Source organism: Mus musculus, chromosome 8 (assembly GCF_000001635.26).
Source record: "Mus musculus strain C57BL/6J chromosome 8, GRCm38.p6 C57BL/6J".
Taxonomy (NCBI): Eukaryota; Metazoa; Chordata; class Mammalia; order Rodentia; family Muridae; genus Mus; species Mus musculus.
Window position 1 is genome coordinate 111681488 of NC_000074.6, and position 15720 is coordinate 111697207.

The window sequence follows — 15720 nt, forward strand, 5'->3', positions numbered from 1 at the left end:
CTATCTATCCTTTACCACCATCAGCTCAGAGAGAGATGGTATCCTACTGAGAGCCAGGTGTGGTAGCTCGTGCCTGAGATCACAGCCCTGGGGAGGCGGAGGCAGGAGGATCAGAAGTTGACGGACATCCTCAGTTACATATAGAGCTTGAGGCCAGCCTGGGCCACATGAAAATCTGTCTCAAGAAAGAAGAGAAAGGACTAGAAAGATGACCCAAAGGCTAAGACCATGGACTGACAGCTCTAGAGGATCTGGGTTTAATTCCTAGTACCCACATGTCAGCTTACACACATTTATCTATCTATGTATCTTTCTTTCTTTCTTCCTTTCTTTCTTTCTTTCTTCCTTCCTTTCTTTCTTTCTTTCTTTCTTTCTTTCTTCCTTTCTCTCTCTCTCTCTCTCTCTCTCTCTCTCTCTCTTTCTTTCTCTCTTTCTTTCTTTGGTGTGAGCAAATTTGACAGATTATAACTTTAGAAATAAAAATATATTACTCCTTCATGTTTTTTTTAAAAAATCTTATGCACATTGATGCTTTGACTGCACTTGTGTCTGGGTGAGCGTATTGAATCCCCTGGAACAGGAGTTACAGACAGTTGTGAGCTGCCATGTGGGTATTGGAATTGAACCCAGGTCCTCTGGAAGAGCAGCCAGTGCTCTTAAATCATGTCTCCAGCCCTGCTTCCATGTTTTTATTCAAGTCTTTATAATATAAAAATCTCATAAAAGAGCTAGGCTGTGGTGCATGCCTTTAATCCTGGCACTCAGAGGTAGAGGCAGGTGGATCTCTGAGTTTGAGGCTAGCCTGGTCTACAGAGCTAGTCCAGGATAGCCAGGGTGACACAGAGAAACCGTGCGTGCCTCAAAAACAAAAAACAAAAACAGTTGATGCAGAAGGGGCCTGGGACAAAATTCAACTTCATTATCAAGGTACTCAGGGAAGTGAGACTCGGAGGAGAGAGCTTCCTTACCGTGGCAGAAAATGGTATCTTTTACCATCAAAACAAAAACCAAACAACCAAACAAACCCCTAACTAAATAAAAGAATTCCTTGGGAGAAATTAAAACAAGAACAAATCTTCAGAGTGCTTGTTTCCCAAATCGGCTGGGACAGAGATTAAAAACAGCACCGGTGCACCCATCCCCTCCCGGTTCTGGGGGCTGGAAGCTCCCTAGTGAGCTCGCTGTGCTGAGATCCCTGCATCAGAAGACCGGAGGGGGCGTGTCCTCATGCTCAGCCTCTAGCCAATGGTGTTCTTTGGCTGGTCACAGCCTCACACCTCCACCTTGTCTGTGTCTCATCTCCCTCAACCTCTCTCAGGAGCCTTGTGGTCCTAAATCGGACTCAAACCGCTCTACTCATGCCAAGATCTGTGATGGAATCATATCGTATGTCTTAGTCAGGGTTTCTATTCCTGCACAAACATCATGACCAAGAAGCAAGTTGGGGAGGAAAGGGTTTATTCGGCTTACACTTCCATACTACTGTTCATCACCAAGGGAAGTCAGGACTGGAACTCAAGCAGGTCAGAAAGCAGGAGCTGATGCAGAGGCCATGGAGGGATGTTCTTTACTGGCTTGCCTCACCTGGCTTGCTCAGCCTGCTCTCTTATAGAATCCAAGACTACCAGCCCAGAGATGGTCCCACCCACAAGGGGCCTTCCCCCCTTGATCATTAATTGAGAAAATGCCTTACATTGGATCTCATGGAGGCATTTCCTCAACTGAAGGTCCTTTCTCTGTGATAACTCCAGCTGTGTCAAGTTGACACAAAACTAACCAGTACATCGTACAATGAAGCCTGGCAGGGTTTGATGTGTTCGCTTAGCACACTTGAAGCCCTTTGTTTCCCTCCCCAGCACCACATACAAGCAGCATGGTGGCACAAGCCAGTTCCGAGAGAGAGCATAGGTGAAGTGGGAGTTCAAGCTTGGGGCTGACGCTAAGACCCAAGGTTAAGAGAGCTTGCTTCTCTTTCGGACAAAATGAGTTTGGATCCCAGCACCCACATCCGGCAGCTAGCCACTGCCTGTGACTCCAGCTCTGGGGCATCTGATGCCCTCTTCTGAACCCCATTACTACCCACCCACCCTTACTTCCTGGGCTCCCTCTCTCCTCCCATAAAGAAAATAATTTTTTTTTAATTTTAAATTCAAGGCCATCCCTCTGCTACAAAGAAAGTTTGAAGCCAACTTGGGATACATACAAGACTCTGTCTCAAAAACAAACACAACAACAAAAGACTTTTTTTTTTCCTTACGAAATAGCATTTATAAGTTCCAGACACAAAGATGAAATGTCCCTGTTGGCCATCATTTAACCTGTTTTTTTTTTTTTAAATTTTATTTATTTATTTATTTATTTATTTATTTATTTATTTATTTATTTATTTATTTAATGTAAGTACACTGTAGCTGTCTTCAGACACACCAGAAGAGGGTATCAGATCTCATTACGGATGGTTGTGAACCACCATGTGGTTGCTGGGATTTGAACTCAGGACCTTTGGAAGAGCAGTCAGTGCTCTTAACCGTTGAGCCATCTCTCCAGCCCCCTAACCTGTTTTTAATATGCATAACTAGACAATCATTTAACCCGTTATCATATACATTAGCAGAGTCCCGAAGGCAGCCAATGATAAGCAGATGCAGCATTGGGAAGGGGATGGCTGAGAAAATTTCTGAAACAGGTTTTAAAAGGTAAACAACTTTTTGGATGTTTTAAGTTCTTTATTTTTTTTGTTTTGTTTTGTTTTGTTTTTCAAGACAGAGTTTCTCTGTGTAGCCTTGGCTGTCATAGATCTTGCTTTGTAGACCAGGCTGGCCTCGAACTCACAGAGATCCATCCACCTGCCTGTTCTTCCCGAGTGCTGGGATCAAAGGTGAGTGTCACCACACCCAGCTAATTTCGGTTTATTGCATGTGTGTATGGGGGGGGGGCACATATATGCCAGCACGTGCTTGTACAGGTCAGGGGACAACTCTGTGGAGTGGGTTCTCTCCTTCCATTTCACATGGGTCCCCAGGGCTAACTCAGGTCATCAGGCAGGACAAGCACTGAGCCATCTCACCAGCACCACAACTGTCTTGTTTTGTTTTGTTTATTTTTGGAGATAGGGTTTCTCTGTATAGCCCTGGCTGTCCTGGAACTCACTCTGTAGACCAGGCTGGCCTCGAACTCAGAAATCTGCCTGCCTCTGCTTCCCAAGTGCTGGGATTAAAGGTGTGCGCCACCACCGCTCAGCTCACAACTGTCTTTTGATCCACAGTTTAAGACTCAGAACCAGGCAGATCTCTGAGTTTGAAGGTAGTCTCATCTACAAACTTGAATAGTTGAGTTCCAGGCCAGCCAAAGCTACATATCATATCTCATATGTGTGTGTGTATATACACATATATACACATACACACACACAAATTCAAAGAAGAATGAAGTACAGAAGAAAGCAATGAGCAGGGGACATGGCTCAGAGACAGAGGACAGAGTACTGGCCTGATAGTCACAAGCCCCAGGTTCTGACCCTAGTGCAGCAAATAAACAGAACCAAACACCAACAGGCTCAAGCCACGCAGAGTCTTGAAAGCATCCAAAGAAAACTCAAAACCCCTCTTAAATGCAACAAGGAGGCCTGTAGCAGTGGCACACACTTTGACCCAGAGTTCTCCAGAGGCACAGGCAGGTGGATTTTTTTTTTTTTTTTAAATTTGAGGCCAGGGGGAACTACACAGTGAGAGAGAATGGGTCTTAAAAAAACAAAAAGCCACCACCACCACCACCAACAACAACAACAACAACAATAAAAAACCAAACAAACAAGTGCTTACCTGCAGGTAGGCCTTAGGTTCAATTCCCAGTACACAGATAGATAGAAAGCAAGCCGTAAGGATAGATAGATAGATAGCTGAGCAGTGAGATAGCCCAGTAACTTACTTCCTGCCAAGCCCGATAACCCACCCAAGTTCAATTCCCAGGAGTCACTTGGTGACAGGAGAGACCCAGCTCCAGCAAACTGCCCTCTGACCTCCACGTGCCCACCCACGCGTTCCAGTGCACACTAAGTGAATGTGGTAAAGTCTTTTTTTTAAAATTAATTTATTTATTATATGTGTGTACGCAGTAGCTGTCTTCAGACACTCCAGAAGAGGGCATCAGATTTTTGTTACGGATGGTTGTGAGCCACCATGTGGTTGCTGGGATTTGAACTCAGGACCTTTGGAAGAGCAGTCGGTGCTCTTAACCGCTGAGCCATCTCACCAGTCCCGTGGTAAAGTCTTATAATCAGTAAAGAAAACATGTCTAAAACTGATAAAGGAATAAACATTTATCCAGTGTGCTCTGTGTGAAGTCACAGCACTAGGGCCTTATGTAACAGGCGGGTGGGAGAGGGGGACACCCTACTGAAGAATACTCTAGAAAGAAATGTTATCATTTTTGAGATAATTGCTGCTAAGGTCAGGTACCCTCACAGGAAGCAGCCCTAGCACAAGGGGGAGCCATTCCATCTGCAACCAGGTAAAGAGATTGAACCCTGGGGCTAATTCGACCTCTAAACTCCCTAAGGGCAGAAAATAGTGCGAACAGGGAGAGATGAGAGGGTGGAAGCCACAGGGTGGTGGTTTAACATCCAGAGCTGGGATGAGGAGCTCAGAGTCTGGAGCAAAGGCAGGGGTGTGGTCTGAAGCAGGAAGGATGCCGATAGGATATGGGGAGTGGGAGCCTAAAGGCAGAGAAGTATGTCTCCAGCACAAGGTTCACCACCGTTAGATGACTGACCCTTCAGGTCTGTGGATGATATATAGCCTGGCCAAGGACTACGCAGCTTTCCAGAGAACGCCGTGGGTCTAGCTAGTTCTAATCGAAATAGCCGGAGTTCTGACCTAGGGTGGGGTTCTAAGAAGCGGGGAGGCAGAAAGAAGGGCCTCCAGGGTATATGTAGCTTAAAGAGGGGCCAGTAATCTGTTCCCTTGGTAGATGGCAGGGATCATTCCAGTCTCCTGTCCTCTGGACCACAAAGACACGGAGAGAGTCAATGTTCTAATTAGATGATTTTTATTGTAGATGCACGGAGGGGGAGGAAGAGGGAAGAGGAAAGGACCGTGTACTTAGTTGGCTTCCAAGATCTCCTGAACCCAGGGCATGAGGGCAGTGACTCGGGCATACACGGCAGGGGTGGAAGTGGAGCAGAAACCACTGCCCCAGGACACAATGCCTGCCAGGGTCCAGACTCCGTCCTTCTGGCAGACGAGGGGGCCACCAGAGTCACCCTGTAGAGAAAGGTAAAGGACTTGTCTTCAAGCCTGACAAGGATACCCAGACCCGGTGGGGTGCGGGGCAAAGTGTAGGGCAGTTCCTTGGGGTTCACTGGCACCCCCAGTTGTGCTCCTGTACTCCTGGGGAAGACCTACACCCTTATCTTCCCTCTGCGAGTAAGAGACACAGACAGCTCACAGGTTGAGTGGGTTCTGTACGGGCAGTACAACGCCCGTCTGGGCAGAGATGCCTCCTTGGGGTGTCTATTAGCCTCAGCCCATCCTTTTCTGGGCCCTGTGCTCTCCGCTAGCCGGATCAGGTTAGGCAGGTCTGTGAGTGGGTCACGGGGGTGGGAGGAGGCTGTACCATGCAGGAAGAGACGCCACTGGCGCCTGCGCAGATCATCACATCGGTGATCTTGGAACCCCAGGACTCCTTGCACTTAGCCTCGGACACGATGGGCAGGGCAGCCTGCTGCAGCTTGTCAGGGGTCTTGAGGGCTGCAGGGATAGAGGGAATGGAGTCAGGGTCCCTAGGCCCACCAGCCTACTGGGTACCAGCATGGGTCCTTTCAGGCATCGGCAGGGAGAGCTGCTGTCAGGTTCCACCACAGGCAGGGACTGGCCCTTGTGACCATGGGCAGTGAGTGTGGAAGATTTATTTCAAGAGAGCGCGGGTTCCACCCTGCGGGAGTCTTAAGAGACCCATGAGGGGATGTACAATCAAGTCCAGGCTCAGAGAGAATCCCTCCTGCTGAGCCCAAGGGCTTCCTTCAGGCCCCATCTTATCAGCAACCCTTTGTGTTGGATGAGTCTTAAATATTAAGTCTTAACTGACACATAATAATTGTTAATTTTATAGATTACTAGTTAATAATTTTTCTTTTCAGACAGTGTCTTATTATTTGGCTCTGCCTGGCCTGGAACTCACAGGCTCTGCCTGCCTTTGCCTCCCAAGTGCTGGAAATTAAAATGTGCCACCACGACCAGCCTTAATTAACAAATTTCAATTAAGAAATGGAAAGATGGGGGGGGGGGGCTGGTGAAATGGCTCAGTGGTTAAGAGCGCCGACTGCTCTTCCAAAGGTCCTGAGTTCAAATCCCAGCAACCACATGGTGGTTCACAACCATCTGTAATGAAATCTGACGCCCTCTTCTGGAGTGTCTGAAGACAGCTAAAGTGTCCTTACATATAAATCAACCAATCAATCAATCAATCAATCTTAAAAAAAAAGAAATGGAAAGATGCCGGCGGAGAGTTCCAGGACAGCCAGGGCTACACAGAGAAACCCTGTCTCAAAAAAAAAAAAAAAAAAAAAAAAAAAAAAGAGAGAGAGAGAGAGAAAGAAAGAAAAGAAAAGAAATGGAAAGACGTATTATTATTGGAATTTAGATCAAAATAAAGGAAGAATGGAAAGAAAGAAAGAAAGAAAAAAAGAGAGAGGGAGGGAGGGAGAGAGAGAGAGAGAGAGAAAGAAAGAAAAAAAGAAGAGAAAGAAAAGGAAGAGCTGGAGAGGTGGCTCATTGGTTAAGAGCACTGACTGCTCTTCCAGAGGTCCTGAGTTCAATTCCCAGCAACCACATGGTGGTTCACAACCATCTGTAATGGGATCTGACGCCCTCTTCTGGTGTGTCTGAAGACAGCAACGGTTTGTTCATATAAACAAAATAAAATAAATTAATTTCAATTGTTTTTTTAAAAAAGAAGGAAGACAGACAGACAGACAGACAGCGGGAGTCACAACTGGAAGAGCCTGCGGCCTGGGCAGCATGACCCAAGAACAGCTTCCGCTGGGCAAGGCCACACTCACCATTGTATTTGGTCTTGCCCCAGCCAGTGGTGGCACACAGTGTCCCAGCAGGGAAGTCATCGTCAACAGTGGGCAGACACACGGCAGACACAGTCTCAGAGAACTGGGCAGGAGTGGCCAGCTTCAGCAGGGTGATGTCATTACGCACGGTGAAGGAGTTGAACTTGGGGTTCTTAAAAACCTGTGGGGACAAGAAGCTCAACTAAGCGTTGGGGGCGCGGGGAGGGGACACCTGGGCTCTGCTGGGTTCCAGGGGACAAGCTTCTTCCCTTTTGGCCCCATCAGAAGAGATCGAGAAGAGCCCGTGGTGGCGCACGCCTTTAATCCTGCACTCGGGAGGCAGAGGCGGGCAGATTTCTGAGTTCAAGGCTAACCTAGTCTACAGAGTGAGTTCCAGGATAGCCAAGGCTGTACAGAGAAACCCTGTCTTGGAAAACCAAAAACCAAAAACCAAAATAACAAAAATAAGAAAGAGAATTCTAAGACCGGCCCCAGCTCCACTGTGTTCCTGTCCTTTAAGGAGCCAAGGGCTTCTTCCCGGGCGTGCTCGCCCATCTTGTGAACTGAGCCCCTGACGCATCCATCAGTCTGTGTACCTGAGCGATTTTCAGGACCTGGACATTCTCTTCATCGGAGCCCTGATCAAACTCTCCAGCTACCACCACATCGGTTGTCCTAGGCATTGAGACACATAGGGGTGAAGACGAAGAATGGGGTCTGATCCCTTCCCCATACCCAAACAAGGCTGGAAGCAGAACCCCAACGTAGCCTGGGACTCACTTGACCCCGCAGTGGGCAGCAGTGACCACCCAGTTTTCGCTGATGAGGGAGCCCCCGCAGAAATGGAAGCCAGTTCTGTCCTGGGGGGGGGGGGGATGAAAAGTAATGTCAGTGCCTCCCACCTTGGCAGCACCCCAGTACAGGCCCTCGTGTTCCCAGATCCTCCTCTCACCTGCAGGGACACCTGCCAGGGCCAGGAGCCAGGGATAGCATCCTCTCCGTTGACGATCCTGGACAGACCGGTCAGCACGGGTTGGATGGCAGGGACCCCACAGCCTGGGGAGACAGTGGTAGTCATGTTGTCACAGCCAACCCGGACCCCGCTGAGACCATACCACCTCCCCTGGAAACATTGGGTCCCCCCACACACAGACCCTCCTGACCCCAGTTATTCCCCGAGGGATGAAGAGAGGCACAGCTACCCCCAGCCAGGCATGTCACAGGAGAAGGAACAGAAAACAAGTTGGACCACTGAGTCCAACCATGAGAAACAAGAGTGATGCATTCTCATAGCGGAGTGTATTTAAGTGAGCGAGCTGGCTCTCCATGGCGATGTGGCTGGATCTACCACACTCTGAGTGGGAAAAGAGCACCTTGGAAAAATGACAGAGTCAACCACTATTTGTGTCATTTTGAGGCTCTCTGCTGATGGATTTATAAATATGGGGCGCATTTGTGTAAGCCTGAAATGACTCAGAACGGGCCCAGGGAGGGAGCAGACAGAAGTTCGGCTGAATCTGGGTTATCATTCTTAACAAAGTTTCCGAGGCTGGGTTAGCGGCAAATGCCTGTAGTCCCAGCTGTTCTGAAAGCTGAAGTTGGAGAACTGCTCGAGCCCAGGAGTTGCCAGGCTGAGCAACAGGGTAAGATGGCAACAGCAATAAAAAATAAATGGTGGTGGTGGTGGTGGTGGTGGTGGTGGTGGTGGTGGTGGTGGTGTGTGTGTGTGTGTGTGTGTGTATGTGCCTCTGAAATTGACTGTGGGGAAGACATGCCTGGCATCCTAGCATATGGGAGATGGAGGCAAGGAGGATCAGGGTGGACTAAAAGAGACCCTGTTTCTGTAAGGGACATCTGTCTTCCAAGTGCTAGGACTATAGGTTAGCTCTGTAGCCTAGCTAATCTCCCCCCTTTTGCTTTTCATCTTTTTATAAATGAAAAGCAAAATAGTGAGCTGGATGTGGTGGCATAAGTCTTTAACCCATGCACTTAGGAGACCTTAGGAACGGAAGTCTGAACCTGCCTGGGCTACATAGTAAACTCTGGGCTAACCTGGGCTACAGAGTGAGATCCTGTCTCAAACAATAAAACACAAAAACATCAAAAATAAAACAAAACTCTTAGCATCTGCCAGCCGGCTCCTGCTGGGCCACCAGAACGCCCCTACCTTAGCCACATCTGGATCTACACACCACAGCTGGACCAGGCAGGTCTTTTTGCCCCTGAAGTAGGGCATAAACCCAGAAAGTCCTAGTCCTTCCTGGGGCTCCAGGGTACTGGTCCTCAGATAAGGTTCAAACAGGAAGGGTGGGGGATCAGCTATTTCAGGATAAACCCTCTCTGCCCTCTTCCCCTCTGATGATGCCTGGCTAGGCCAGGTGAGTCCCAGCACTTACCAAAGGTGGCGCCCACAAGGGCAAAGCAGGACACAAGCCAAAGGAATGCCATGGTGCTGGTGAAGGGAATGAAGCTTGCCTACTCTGAGGCTCTTTTATGTCCCCTAGGGTCCTCAAGCCCCGCCTAACCCCCATGACCCCATCCAACCAGAAAGGTCCAAGAGCCCCCCTCCCTGTTATCCAGAGACCTTGGGTGGAAGTGGGGACCAAGTTCCTTATCACTGTCTTGTTGGCTCTTAGCCTGCATTGCCCAACCCATGGGAAAAGGACAGCTGCTCTGATTAACAGTGCCCATGAACATTGGTAGTGGCCAGCATCCCCAGGGCTCTGTGGGCAAGAGCCCTTCTGGCACAGGAGCACACGGGCTGCCAAGCCCTGCTCATGCAGACTTTCTGGGAGGTGGGCTAGGAGACTCAGTGGCCATCCTGATGACACAGAAAGGCTTCCCAGCTCTTAACAGAAGGCAGTCCCAGGATAGATTCAAAGAAGATGGTAGCTGGAGGCCCAAGTGAGTTGATGGTCTATGACCACAAATGCTTTAATGTTTTAAATGTTTCACTCATTTAAAACAAAGGGTTACATGGCCAGTCAGAACTATCCAAGGCTCACACACCCTGTCTCCAGTCCCAACCAAACAGTCTAAGTATGGAGAGGAGAAGCAAGAATGTTGCCTATAGCAATAGGACAGTAACCCCTGTGAGGCTGCTGTGGTCATTGGAGTGCCTGCCTAACTCATATGAAGCCTTGGGTCCAGCTCCCACCACCTCACACACCAAATATACTAGTATACACTATAATCTAAGCATTCCAGAGGTGGAAGCAGGAGAATCAGAAGTTCAAGGCTACTCTTAGCTACATAGTGAGTTCTAGGCTAGCTTAGGCTACATGAGAGCCTGTCTCAAAAGAAGAGGAGGAGGAAGAGGAGAAATGGGAAGAGGAGGAGGAGAAATGGGAGGAGGAAGAAGAAGAGGAGGAAAAAGAGGAGAAAGTTTTTGTCTTTGTATAAAGCTTTAGTTTATTTACTGCACTCAAGTAATGAATCAGAGACTAAGAGCACTGGTTGCTCTTCCAGAGGACCCAGGTTTAAGTCTAAGCACCCACATGGCCACTCACAACAGTTTGGAACCCCAGTTCAAGGGGATCTGACTCCCTCTTTCTGTCTCTTCGGGCACTGCATGCACGGGAGGCATAGACAGACCTGCAGGTAAAATGCCAACACGCATTTTTTAAAAATTGCATTTACTTATGGGGGTTGGCACACATGCATGGCATGGTGCACCTGTGGCTGGTGTGAGGAACACACGAGCAGGAAATACAGCTGAACACATTCTCAACAGAATGCACACAAGTCCCTTCTGTCCTGTGGACAGGCACCGTTCCAGGCTGAGGCTCCAGAGCAGCAAATGGTGCCTCTGCCTGTGTGGGCAGAGAAGCCCAAGACAAGAGGGCACACTAACTCAATGAGACTGTGAGGCAGAGACAAGAGGGACAAGCTAAGGATCTTGGTGGCGGGACTGTTGGAGAGGGTGTTACACAGGCCTTCCAGTCCAGGTAGCTATAGTGACACATGCCTATGATATCCCAGCACTATATAGAAACCTGCAGATTGAGGGTAGCCTACGGACTATCCCCAGTCTCAGCTATGGCTTTTCAACTACTATACAAGAGACTGGAGAGGTGGCTCAGTAGTTAGGGAGCACTTGCTCTTCTCCCAGAGGACCAGAGTTTTGTTGTTGTTGTTTTGTTGTTGTTTGTTTGTTTGTTTGTTTGTTTGTTTTTTCGAGACAGGGTTTCTCTGTATAGCCCTGGCTGTCCTGGAACTCACTTTGTAGACCAGGCTGGCCTCGAACTCAGAAATCTGCCTGCCTCTGCCTCCCAAGTGCTGGGATTAAAGGCATGTGCCACCATGTCTGGCACCAGAGTTTTATTCCCAGCACTTTTGTCCGGTGGCTTGCAACACCTATAGCTCTAACTCTAGGGGATCTGACACCCTCTCTTCTGCCCTCTGAGTACACATGTAAGTGCACATTCTTGGACACAGCCACACTCAGCCACACAGACACACACACACAAAGAAAAGCAAAAATATTCAGAGGCTAACCTAGACTACATAGCAAGTTTGTAGCTAGCCTGGATTGGAGATCATGTGTAAAAATAAAAAAGCAATGTTGAAAGGAAAGAAAGAAAGCAGGCAGGAACTGTAGAGGAGACTTCATCTAAGGCACTGAGGCCCTCTGGTCATCAAGTCTGCAAGACAGTAGCAGAGTTGAATCTGAGTCATGGGACACGTGTCTCTGGGCCTGCAAAGCTTCATTTGAATTTGTTTTAGTCTTCAACTCACAGGTTCAGTGTGAGCAGATGTTCCTCCGGGACATTCAGATCTCCAGCAGCTAGAGCAACAGTCTAGTCATTCTGGGAGGGTCCTACAGACCCTGAGCCAGCAGCCCAGCTGCTGCTAAGGCCCCACCCCCACCCCCAGCCCCACTGTAGCAGTGTCTGTGCAGCTGCCCAGGGCTGTGACCCTTAGCCACTTTGATGTGAGGAATCCATGCTTCAGTTCCAGGCCAGAGTGACTTAAGGAAACCTAGCAAATGCTATACTTCTCTCGCCAGCCTTTCCAAGCAGGTGGCCCCATTTGGACTTTGCGTGCCTAGGGGATTTTTCCAGAGCAGAAGAAAAAGGCAGTTCCAAATTATTGGCTTGTCTGGCTTCTGTGAGAGCCACTCACGCCAGACTCGAGGACAAGGGTCGTCTGGCTCTAGACAGGAAAAGAGGCTCTAGGCTACATCCCAAAGGGCTGCTGTGGAGTCTCTCTTTAATCTCTAGCTTCTCCTTTTTGATAAGTAGTAAGATTATAGGGTACCTTGGACAGGTTGCAATCTGATAAGATAAAGTTGTGGGTCACAAGGGTTACACAAGGGAGCTGGGACATGTCTCATGTCTTGTACTGTAAATGGGATTTTCTTCTCCTTTTTTCCCCCTTTCCTTCTTTCTTTTTGAGACTCCCAGAAACCTGCATGTTTACTACTGGGGAGGGACAAGTCTCATGTATGCATGAGTCTTCATTATGAGTCACTCCTATTTTAACACCCTTCTCTGAAACATCCCATGTAAAGAGAGTATTGTCTCTGCAGGCAACCTCTGCAGAGTCTGTTGTAATGGGATTCTTGACTCTCAGCTGATAAGACTTTAACCAGACTTTGGGTAAGGCTGGTTTGACTCAGGAGAAGGGAGAATCTATTCTCTGGCTCCTAAGATGGCTGTCTCTCTCTCCTTAGGAGGTCCTCTCTACTATCTATCCATTCTTTTTGTGTTCTGTAGTGACCACTAACCTTGTCCCTTTCTTTTTAAAAAAAAATTTATTTATTTTATGTAATTACACTGTAGCTGTCTTCAGACAGTACCAGAAGAGGGCATCAGATCTCATTACAGATGGTTGTGAGCCACCATGTGGTTGATGGGATTTGAACTCAGGATCTCCGGAAGAGCAGTCAGTGCTCTTAATCGCTGAACCTTCTCTCCAGACCTACCTTTTTTTGTTTTTGTTTTTGTTTTCTTCGAGACAGGGTTTCTGCAGACCTACCTTGTCCCTTTCAGCATTAGGTCTATGCTCCTGTGGGTTTCACTAGCTTTTGCTGGTTTCCACAAACTTCACCCACCTCCGTAACAATAGCCTTGTTTAAGGTCTCCTCTATCTGTCTATCCTGCTGTGACTCTTCAAATAATGCTCTCTTGGGGCTGGAGAGATAGCTCAGCAGTTAAGAGCACCACTGCTCTTTCAGAGGACCTAGGCTCAGCTCCCAACATCCATGTGTTAACCTTTGTCTGTGACTTCAGTTACAGTGTTACCGTTGTCTGTAACGGCCCCTGAAGTCATCAGACACACACATGGTGCTCATACCTTCATGCAAACACTCATATATATATATATATATATATATATATATATATATATATATAATAAAAATAAAATCAAAGTAATGTTTTCAGATCTGACGTGGTGGCTCACACCTGCAATTCCAACATGCTAGAGGAGGAGTCAGGGGTATTGTTGGTCTCAACCAAACAGAAATCCTCCTCCAATTACTTGGAGATTTTTGTCTTTGCTTTTGGAGACCAGATTGTGGTTAAGACTAGCCTGGCCGGGTGTGGTGGCGAACGCCTTTAATCCCAGCACTCCGGAGGCAGAGGCAGGCGGATTTCTGAGTTCGAGGCCAGCCTGGTCTACAAAGTGAGTTCCAGGACAGCCAGGGCTATACAGAGAAACCCTGTCTCAAAAAACAAAAAACAACAACAACAAAAAAGACTAGCCTGGAACTCAGGCCGTAGCCCAGGGTAACCTGATGAATACATGAAAAGATGGAGAAAGGCCATCAAGGACCAAAGGGCAAAGCAGAGCATGAGGCGTCACTTCCTGACTACTGGGATGCCTGCAGGGTCTCAATCTGTAGCCCAAGGCTGATGTAGCCCATGCTGGCCTTGAATTCCATGCTGGAATCAGAGGCATGAGCCGCCATGACTAGCCTATAATTTAAAGCACAAAACAGGGTCTGCGGATGTGGCTTGTTGATGGAGTGTCTCAAAAAAAACAAACGAATGAAAAAAAAAAAAAAACACAGGAAGGAAGAAGGAATGCTGGTGAGACTGGGAAGGAATGAGAGAGGAGCAGCTGCTGAGAAAGAGCTCACGAGCTCCCAGAAAGCTAAAAATAGCATCGTTTAATGACCTAACAATTCCGTGGTGGTGGTGGTGGTGGTGGAGAATCCTCAAAAGCAAGGACTTGAACAAACAGCCACAGACAGATGCTCACAGCAGTAGTGTTCACATACAGTAGCCAGTGGTAGCCAATTAACAATGAGTGGCTGGATGCATAAAATACAGAATGAACACACAATCGAATACTAATCAGTTATAAGAAGAAATTTGGCAGAGCCACCAGCCAATGTAGATACGTCATGAAAACAGAAAGACAAAGGAGGTTATAGGAGTCCCTTATAGAAATATGGGAAGCGAGAAGTTCCCATAGGGAATTAGATGTTAGCAGGGATTACAGAAACAAAAAAGACTAAAATTGGATGTTAGGGTTCAGTGGGTAGAGTTTCTGTTCATAGTGATCAAAAGAAGTTTTGGGCTGGAAAGGTGGCTCAACTGTTAAGGGCTAGCTAGGCTCACAACCAAAAATAAAAGAAGTTTTGAAGTCTGGCGTGGTGGTGCACACCTTTGATTCTAGTACTCAGGAGGCAGAGGCAGGAGGATCTCTGAGTTTGAGGCCAGCCTGGTCTACATTGCAAGCTCCAGGTCAGACAGGTTAACATAGTGTAATCCTATCTAAATCAACCAATAAACCAAAGCCAAACAAAACCCCCTACCTAATCTGTGTGTTCAAGTTGAGCATTAGCTTTTCAGAACTGGAGAGTTGGCTCAGCAGTTAAGTATAAAATGAACTTGTAATTCTAGCTAGCCCGTATAAAGAATACACAATCCAAAGCCGGGCAGTGGTGGCACACGTCTTTAATTCCATCACTTGGGAGGCAGAGACAGGCCGATTTCTAAGTTCGAGGCCAGATTCTGTTTTTATCCACTGTTCCTTGTGTTCACGGTCTATACATCGTTTCTTGGCAAACTATGGGCAAGGAGGTGGAAAGAGCTGGGTCCATTTCCCAGTCTCCTTCAGGATCTACTCTTGTGGAGGGGGTGAGAGATGGGGACTCATGGCGGGGGGCAGTTCTGAGAAGAGTTAATACAGAGGAAGCTTGACTTCTTCAGAGGGGAAGGGATGGCGGTGTGGCAAAGGAAGACTCAGGTCATCAGGTCTGCAGCAAATGCCTTAACCCCACGGGCAAAATTTTGTGCTCCTTTTAGGGTCATTTAATCTGTAGAAGTGTTTTTCTTGTGTGTGTGTGTGTGTGTGTGTGTGTGTGTGTGTGTATCACAAGTGTGCCTGGTATCCTAATATGTCCTTAAAGAAGGCTTGAGATCTCACTTGGAACCAGAGTTAGAGATGGTTATGAGCCACCATATGGGTGCTGAGAATCGAACGCAGGTCCTTTGGAAGCGAAGTCAGTGCTCTTAACTGTAGTGGGTTGGTCTGATGCTGTTTGTATTCTCTGCTAGATGCTGGCTCTCAAGTGAATCCTAACGTACGTACACCCAGTGATGCTATGGAAAACTTGCTCCCTGGTTTAACTGGTCAATAAAAGGCTAGAGCTTGTGATTGGGCAATGGAGGGAGAAAGGTGGGACTTGAGGATGATGTGAGGGGTTGCAG

The 15720-nt window shown here is 47.8% G+C and overlaps 1 protein-coding gene and 1 non-coding gene across 2 annotated transcripts; both read right to left on the reverse strand.

Moving 5' to 3' along the window:
• Nucleotides 1-5022: 5022 nt before the first annotated feature.
• On the reverse strand, nt 5023-9523 carry Ctrb1 (chymotrypsinogen B1). The gene is made up of 7 exons (NM_025583.2): nt 9454-9523; nt 8010-8113; nt 7838-7917; nt 7654-7732; nt 7058-7238; nt 5614-5747; nt 5023-5261 (listed from the first exon to the last, which is right to left on the reverse strand). The coding sequence occupies exons 1-7, from the start codon at nt 9503-9505 to the stop codon at nt 5100-5102; spliced, it is 792 nt and encodes a 263-aa protein (NP_079859.2). The 5' UTR covers nt 9506-9523; the 3' UTR covers nt 5023-5099.
• Nucleotides 8114-8187, reverse strand: Mir7076 (microRNA 7076). Its single transcript, NR_106044.1, has one exon. It is a non-coding gene; the product is annotated as a microRNA 7076 (primary transcript).
• Nucleotides 9524-15720: the final 6197 nt, after the last annotated feature.

Excerpts from the sequence above, each read along its gene's own strand:
- Ctrb1 (NM_025583.2), bottom strand. The coding sequence starts at position 9,505 with ATGGCATTCCTTTGGCTTGTGTCCTGCTTTGCCCTTGTGGGCGCCACC. Across the intron at positions 8,114-9,453 it reads CCTTGTGGGCGCCACCTTTG|GCTGTGGGGTCCCTGCCATC; the intron begins GTAAGTGCTGGG and ends CTGTCTCCCCAG. Across the intron at positions 7,239-7,653 it reads AGGTCCTGAAAATCGCTCAG|GTTTTTAAGAACCCCAAGTT; the intron begins GTACACAGACTG and ends TTGTCCCCACAG.